Here is an 8,766-nt window from a genome sequence, read left to right as displayed (position 1 = left end):
TATATATAGTAATAGGAAATGTTCGAACCGTGATGCCATATTTACTCCCTAATGAATGTAAAGCATGGCTCATTAATGAACAAGGTACGAAAAGGATTACCGCTTTCGAGATGAAATGTTAAAGCAGAACTATAAGAATATCATGGAGACAGAGGTTTTTAAAAATTAAAAATAGGCCTACTAAGAAGAATAGGTTGGACCGTTTGTGAGCTGTGTTGACAGGTTGCCCCATAATCTCTCTCCATAGTTACGTGTTTTTTTTGGGGTGTTTTTTTGTAATTCATCTATAGTGGATTTTCATACCAGTGTAATCGTTATTTGACAGTGCATGGAGAGATATAATATTTTTACAAAAACGAAATTAGCAGTTTTTCAGTTCGCCATGATTGGCTTGGTCTTTTTTAACTGGACCTATTTTTCTCATTGTGTGGTCCTAAAGCGGACGAATTAAGTGATATAATTATTGAAATGAATCTCGATGTATTAGGCCGGCCTTCCCTAAGAAAGCACATGGCACATGGCACGCGGCACTCAAGTCATCTCACGCACGAAAACAAAAGTGGGCACACAAATTTATGGTACCGCCTTCGCCTACATAGGACGACACAAAACAGCGGTAACGAAAACCGCGTGAGTTGAAAAGTCAACCTGTTCACCTTTTGTGAAGTGTATGATAGTACAGGTGAACTCGAGAGGGATGACTACCAGCAGAAACTTTGAGCCACGACTAATTTTTCATTTACAGATTGGATCCCACCAATCACAACCGACGGGTTCTCTATCTGAAAGCACTAGTGTCTTGAGTTCTGCATAAGTTTCGCATGACATTCTTAGATAGTTGAAGAACAATTTGTCATTTATGAGCGTCATCAATGGGCAGAAAGTTCCTTGAAACTCGACTCCTCTTGTGCTCTTCAAGAGAAACTAATGTTCACAACATCACATGGTGCGCCTATTATAAATTTCTCTTCTTCTTTGTATTTATTAGCAACGCTAGCGCAATCAAAGTATCTTCATCCATGATGACGAAATGAATTGTGACTGCCGACAATGTTCCAACTTGTCGCGTCTCCTTTGTGAGGGGGTCAAGACAGGTTGCACGTCGTGCGCCGACATGCAGTGAGCCGTGTGCCGTGTGCCTCCCAAGAGAAAGTCGGCCTTACAGATGCCTGATTGCAGGAGTACGGTGATGATTCTATTTTGAAGCAATATGCCTAGTTGTTTATTTAATTAAGTCTTACCCAAGTGTCGAGCGCAGAGGAGGAGGAGTAGCTTTTATTTATAGAACTAATTTAGCAAAAGTTAGCGGAAAAAGATTCCCTTTCACTCATGTGAGGCAGCCTTACTGTAATTCCAGCTGCAGTCCGGAAGAACTTCCATCTGCTGCTTTTACAGGCCCCCACCGAGTAAAGTAAAATTGTATCAGACCATCCGCTTGTACGGAGGATTTTCTAAATTTCATTCCAACTTTAAAGATGAAAAACTCACCATTCATTTTAGACGCGATTTTAATTTTCATTTTGGCTCTGAAAACCCTGTCACTAAAAATATAATTTTATTATGCAACCTGCAGACAGAAAAAGATTTAAGTTATTAAGTACCAAGGCATGAATGTCAGCACACCCTAGATTGGGGTATTTCCTCTGCTGAGAATAACTGAAAAGTATGAACGTTCTGAATAAAGACATTTCAGGTCATTTTCTTCTGATTGTTGATTTAGACACCAAAATGCAAAGGAAGGAAATAAAAACAGTTCATTCTCGCAAACTGAAAGATATCAATTGACATCAGTTTCAATGTGATATTCGTCACACTCTAGCTATACGAGTTCACCTATCAATATTGAAATCCTCGACACCGTCATGAGAAATACTTTAGACGAACACGCTCCTGTTAAAAAACAACAATAAACCCCCCCAAAAAAAACAACAACAAACAAAATAAAGCAAACAAACCAAAAACAACCCCAAAAAAGTAGGATATTTTATTCTTCCTGTAGTTTCAGTTTTATTGTGACCGTTCGTGAGTTCTTATTGTATTTTTCTTTTCTTTTTTTTTCTCATAGAAATTTTTTAATGCATATATATATACACTTTATACTGTGTTTTATGCACGCACCTGTACATCGTTTTAAAAACATTTGACATCTCTATGAATTAATGCGCATTGAGCACTTTTCTTTTTTAGAAAATGGAAATGCGAAGCATAAATGCTATTTATTATTGGGCCTATAGACATATATAAGGCCAACACTCCCCCGAGAATAAAATGAAACTGAAACTGAATTACTTTGCGCATATCAATTCACTATTAAAAAATTCTTGAAGCAAAGGGTTAAGGGAAGAAGGTTTTGGGGGGGGGGGGGGGTAGCTAACAAAAGATGGGTACAGGACATAGAAACCTGGCTTGGAATCAAAACAACCCAAGCCAGCGGAATGGCAAGAGGCGAGGTGGGTTTTTTTAATAGAAAGGTTCGAGAATCAACGTCCAACTGAAGAAGAAGAAGAAGAAGAAGAAGAAGAAGAAGAAGAAGAAGAAGAAGAAGAAGAAGAAGAAGAAGAAGAAGAAGAAGAAGAAGAAGAAGAAGAAGAAGAAGAAGAGAAGGGGGTGGAGGAGGAGAAGGGGTAAGAGTAGAAGAAAAAGAAGTCTTGGCGTGTATGAAGCATTATGTGATCATTATAAATCCACTTCTTTTTACAGGTCAGACGTCCTTACTTTATCTGAATGGGACAAACACCTTCAGTTCAGCGTCCACGAATACATCAACATACAATACGTCTGAGTCCAACACAAGTAGTGTTGAAGATATTTGTCTCGCTGCCAGTTCCTGCTCGAACTTCAGATTCGATACAGAGTCCTCCACGGTTTTGACAGAATGGAACCTAATCTGCGATCGTGGATGGGTCATCCCTGTTATGGTCTCCGTCCAGATGGTTGGTGTCACTATAGGCTCAGTCCTCGGAGGCCAGATCGGAGAACTGTGTGGTCGTAAAGTGAGCGTGTATCTATGGGTGGCCATTATTGGTGTGACTAACGTCATTGCAGTTTTCTCAGTCAGCTGGGAGATGTTAACAGCTGTCCGCTTTTTTCTAGGAATCGGAGTGGGTGGGGTTGTGGCTACAAGTCTAGCGTACCCGTTAGAATTCGCAAATGGCAAGTGGAGGATCATCATTAGCAGTGTCCCTGCGTGGAACATCGGCTCTCTTACGTTTGGCGTATGCCTCTATCTCCTAAAAGACTGGAGAAATGTGCAGATAGCAACTGCAGTAATGTGTGCCCTAATTTTCCTGACAGTCTTTTGGGTACCAGAGAGTTTGCGATGGCTGGCTGTGCATGGACACACAGAGAAAAGTATGAAGGTTGCTTTACAAATATGCAAGCTTAATCGAAAACCGAAACCATCCTTTAGTGAAATTGATTTCTCAGGAAGCGAAGGTTGTGAAGAGGACAAAAGACCCAGCCTCGTCATGCTTTTTCGAAGAGAACTTTTGCAGAAAACTATACTGACTTGTTCTTGTGCATTCCTCATTGCAGTCATGTACTACACTATAAGTTTCGGTATAGGATCACTATTCGGCAATTTTTATTTGAATTTTATACTCTACGCTGTTTTTATCGTTCCAGTGTTTCCTCTCACTTTTATATTAGGGAACAATTTGGGCAGGCGAAAGGCCACTGTGATTTTCCTTATTGTAGCTGGTATCTTTTCGTTTTCGATAGCTGTTGTCTCCATGACCATGCACAGCTCCACGGGTGCTTACGTCAGCACCTGTCTCGCACTTGCTACGAATGCTTTCCTGGGACTGGCATGGAACGTCATGGTTCCATTCTTCATCGAGCTTTTCCCGACATCAGTGAGAACTCTGAGCTTCGGCCTGAGTTCAGCCGCCTCCCGAGCTGGGGGCATAGTGGCTCCGTACCTGATACCTCGTGACAGCGACCACATGTACATCTCCTTCCTAGTGATTGGCGTCATGTCCGTACTGTGTTGTCTCATGACGCTTGCTCTGCCCGAGACCAACAAGCAGCCTATGAGTGACGTCATGAAGACAGTGCCCTCTGGGGTAACCATTAATGCACAGCGAAACAGCGAAGATTGTGACGAATCCTTACTATGATGACGTACTTTACCCTAGTTTTCAAACAAACACACAAGTTTTTAAAGATCTAATTAACATATAATTCAGATGTTAAGCTTCATGTAGAATCTAACCTTTTTAAAAAATAAATTAATATCCGTATACTTGATGGTTTCCACGATACTACTCAGTTGAAGAACAAAAACAAATAACAAAAAACATGGAATTGATATCATAACTGCTCATTAAGAAGATGATTGAAACATGAATAAAGGGACATTTGCCAGCTTCCTGGTATCTCGCCTCCCCGTCCAGAGAAATAAAACCACGGTCTCACCACCTGTTGCGTACGGGAAGCGGAAAAGAGAACTCGATGGGGGATCTATGAAAGCGTGTTGTGTGAATTGTCTTGACAACAGTAAACTACGGAGAGTGAAAAAAAGAAGGAAAGTGTGTAGTGAGTCAGCCAGGGGGAATGATGGAGAGGCCCAAAATCCCTTCATTTGTGGTGATTTGTGGGAAAATTTGTGTATCGTATAGAGGGAAGTAGCAATAGTGAATAAGGAAAAAAAAACCCAGAATGTTATACAATATGCTATTTATGTTACAATAGAAAGACTCATAAGATACAATATACTGCACATCAAAGTGCGTACATCATATTATTATTATTATTATTATTCCTTCACTATACCAAACTGGCTATTTAGAGATTGCTAAACTGCCACATCCCCTGGAACTGGAATATAGGCTTCCATCCCATCTCATTATCATAGACCTGCAGCCACTATCTAGCAAACTGGAAACAACAATAATTAGATGTGAATTAGGCACACGAGAGATTATATATTTTCTAAGCCCGTCTGTCTTGAATAAAGCAATCTGATGTGCTGAATCAAAAAGACTGGAAGTTAAAGCAAAAAAGACAAAGCTGCGTCCCTAGCCTCAACAACGGTGCATAATTTGTCAAGAACTTGAGGAAATAATCAATTTAAGTATCAAGACCCAATCAGATCGAAAGAAAAAATTTAAAGGTTTAATTTGTTATTATTTTAGTATAGGTATTTTTACGTCCCCATTGAAACCATAAATGGAACTTGGATTCAACGAAAACTCGGATTCAACGAAAACTCGGATTCAACGAAAGAAGTTGGATTCCTCGTATTATTTGTACATAAAAATCAATAAAAATAACTCGGATTCAATTAACACATAAATGGGCAAGCTTGGATTCAACGAAGTCGCTTGCAGGTCGCTTCACTCATTTTTCTCTCTCAACGGGCCTTATCTGTTCCTGGAAACCACCCATAACACCTGCATCGTGAACCATTATTTGCTTATCTCATTGTTTATATATGCGACCAATCAACTGCCTTCTTTCATACCAACACGCGCATTGTTAACACGAACCCATATCTTAGCTTGTTTCGGGGTTGGGCGGTCTGGGTGCTCCGTATGCTAGTCTCTACACAGCAACATATTTAACTTGTTCGACAAACAATACGTTATATAATATGCTAGATGACACAGGCATACTTTGAACGAACCTTCCCTTTTGCACAGTGTGAGCTTGGTAGAATTCAGTTTCTAGAATTTTCCAGTATTTATTCGGTATGGCATCAAAGAAACCAACGTGCCTCTGATTTAAAACTAAAGTACTTTTGATTGTGAAAGTCAAATATGTTAATTATACATTAATTGCTCGGTGCCTGTAATTACCTACACAAAAATGTAATGTTTGCTATAACGAACACTCGGATTCAATGAAATTGAAGGTCAGGCCCAAAGACTTCGTTGAACCTGAGTTCCATTGTAAAGATCATTTAGGAGGCGGGCTTCCGACCATGACTCTCACTGCCAACCTAGGCGGAGATGGGATGCAGTATCTTAGCAGAAAGGCCGAGGAACTCGGTAAGAATTCTCCATAATTAGGGAATCGAACTCGCGTCTCTTGCATCCAACAACGAAGCGCCTAACCGCTGCACCAGAGATGCCGGACGGAAGGCAGATACTTCTACTTAAAACAACAAAACTTCGACAAGGCTGAACAAGGAAAGAGATGGCCTTGAGAAAACTATTCATAAACATCACCGAAGTGTCGAGCGGGACAGTCCAGGATTCTCCACATTGGCTGAGAGAATTTTTCGTTGGACAGGCAGTTACGACTTAACCGGGGTGACGCTCTGTAACCGAGTGCTGGAGTCAGAATGCATTCATACGCCTGACAGTGAGAGCGCACCCGCACGCGCGCGCGCGAGCGGGGTGTGTGTTTGTGTGTGAGTGTGTGTGTGTGTGTGTGTGTGTGTGTGTGTGTGTGTGTGTGTGTGTGTGTGTGTGTGTGTATGTGTGTGTGTGTGAGGGAGAGAGAGAGAGAGAGAGAGAGAGAGAGAGAGAGAGAGAGAGAGAGAGAGAGAGAGAGAGAGAGAGAGCAAGTTATGTGAATTAACTTGCATGGGCATGACGCTAGTTCACAACATGACAAAAGTGAAGGTGTACGCTTATTTTCCCGGGAAGAGGCTTGCTGTGCATTTCATTTCATTTGGAATGAATGAATGCGTGCAATTTTGTTTGTGCATATTAACTTTTGCGCGTATGGGACAGTTTGTGTGTGTATGTCTCTGTGAAGTGTGTGTATGTGTGTGCGTGCATGCGTGTGTGTTTGTGTGTGTTTGTGTGTTTGTGCGTGTGTGTTTGTGTGTGTGTGTATGTATGTGTGTGAGAGCATGTATGTGTGTGTGATCTGCACATGTGTATATGGAAAGGAGGAGGAGGCTGTGTGTGAATGTGTCCGAACTAGTCGATGCGTTTCTTTTAATCAAAGACATTCCCACTTCATGGTGTTTTGACATTCTAAAATTATGTCAATTGCAATTGCCACACTGTCTTTGACATCCCCCCCCCCCCCCCCCCCCCCCCCCGCCCCCAAACACCCAACACCCAAAACAGAATGTTGCAGGTTGAGCCATTAGTGTGTTTGCAGAGGAAGAACACCTTGACAAACAGTGATCATGTAATGCCTGGATAAACCAGGACGACAAAACAGGAAGGCGTGTCTTTTTGTTCAATATTAAATTGTTATCCTGCTGCTTTTTTTACATGCTCTGACGATCACAGAAGTGCCTCGGGATCGGTGACGAATGCCGACAGCGATAATTTGTAAGCACACAAGTTAACCTAGACGTGTTAATCTTTTGTTACGGAACGCAACTACATTGATGATGAAAAATATTACAAAGGTTATTGGCCACATTCCTTTCTCCGTTTTCAAAATATGAAAGCACAGACGTAGGGCAACAAACACGCCATGTACATAGTCCGTCCCATAATTCTTGAACACGTTTGAAGCTAAATATCTCAGCAACTACTTGTTCGACTTTAACCATATTTTAGTGATAGTTAAGTGCACCCACGACATTATGAAAATTAAAATTATGTTCCCAATTAGTGACTGGTTAATTAATTACTCTTTATCATTGGCACATCACATTTAGTGTTTACAGTATCTATAATCGAAACACGAAAAGATATGCACATTCAGGGGTGTAAAAAATAGAACAAAATGTGGCAAGAAGTTAGTAGTCTTAGCATTTTCATAAGTCTATTCTGTCAGCGAGTCAGAGGAGTCATCACATGGGTTGATAGGTGGAAACTCGGATAAAACGAAGTCGTCGGGCCTGACCTTCGATTACGTTGAAAAATGAGGAGAAAGAGTTGGCAGGGACAAACTGGTTTAAAAAGTTGTTGGTTTTTTTTCTTCTAATGTTGCAGTTACGTTAATATGCAGTCGAATACTTACCTGGATGTTGTCGACTCATTTATACCTAGTATGCTTTAGGCCTACCTCATAATCAACACGATACCGATTATTTCGAAGGCAGAATGTTTCGACCTCGCCAATCGCTCAACAAAAATGTTTCCCATAGTATCGTTGCCGTTGTGCACAAACCTTCTAATTTCTAAGCGACAGAACTTTTGAAATATACCATTTCCTGTGCATGTATAACATACAGTATATCCCAGTCAAACAATATTCGACCCAGGTGAAAAATAAACATTAAAACACAGATGAAAAAACCCCTCCTATCTCCAACTGGACGAAAGCCATCGGGCACAAAACGCCAGCGAGGCGCATAGAGTTTTTTACCCGGCGGCCCAGCCTGCTCAGCCTTCACTCTTGTGTTGGGTCCTCTTTTTTGTGCATAAACGGTTGTTCAGACTTAAGGTAAAATCTCAACAAGCAGCAAAACTAAAAGTCCATGTCCCATTAAGGAGGTGGGGGGGGGGGGGGGTTACACCTGAAGGCTATCTAGCTTATTAGAGGACCGAATTTTACCACATTTCGCACATATAACAAGCATAGTACGAAGTCTTAAAATCCGCATTCAAATTTGAGAAAAAAAGTTTCGTTTCCATGGATACGGCGGCCATATTGGATTTGGTTGACATGTCTTACGTAATGAATTTTTGTGCATGCGTCTTCACAAACGTTAGATCTAATAATTTGTTTGTTGCTTTTTTCCTAAACGAATTATAACATTTTTAATGAAATTTTTCCTGAGGTAGTGTTCAAGTTTGCAAAAAATCCGTGAAAATCCACACTCAAGACACCACCAACAAAAATCTATTTCATATATCAAAAATTCAAGAGAAAAATTTTTAGTATTACATCTTCTCTTCATTCTGTGAA

At 40.7% G+C, this 8,766-nt stretch overlaps 1 protein-coding gene across 1 annotated transcript in view; it reads left to right on the top strand.

Moving 5' to 3' along the window:
* LOC101856143 (solute carrier family 22 member 15-like) overlaps positions 1-4,469 on the top strand; it is a 7,137-nt gene extending 2,668 nt beyond the window's left edge. The window contains exon 2 of the mRNA XM_005089549.3: positions 2,701-4,469. Within this exon, the coding sequence (XP_005089606.1) occupies positions 2,701-4,118 (1,418 nt within the window). The 3' untranslated portion in view covers positions 4,119-4,469. The remainder of the gene's footprint in view (positions 1-2,700) is intronic.
* The last annotated feature ends 4,297 nt before the right edge of the window (positions 4,470-8,766 follow it).

This window comes from Aplysia californica, unplaced genomic scaffold, assembly GCF_000002075.1.
Source record: "Aplysia californica isolate F4 #8 unplaced genomic scaffold, AplCal3.0 scaffold00006, whole genome shotgun sequence".
NCBI classification, from domain to species: Eukaryota; Metazoa; Mollusca; class Gastropoda; order Aplysiida; family Aplysiidae; genus Aplysia; species Aplysia californica.
This window is presented reverse-complemented; position numbering and strand designations above follow the sequence as displayed.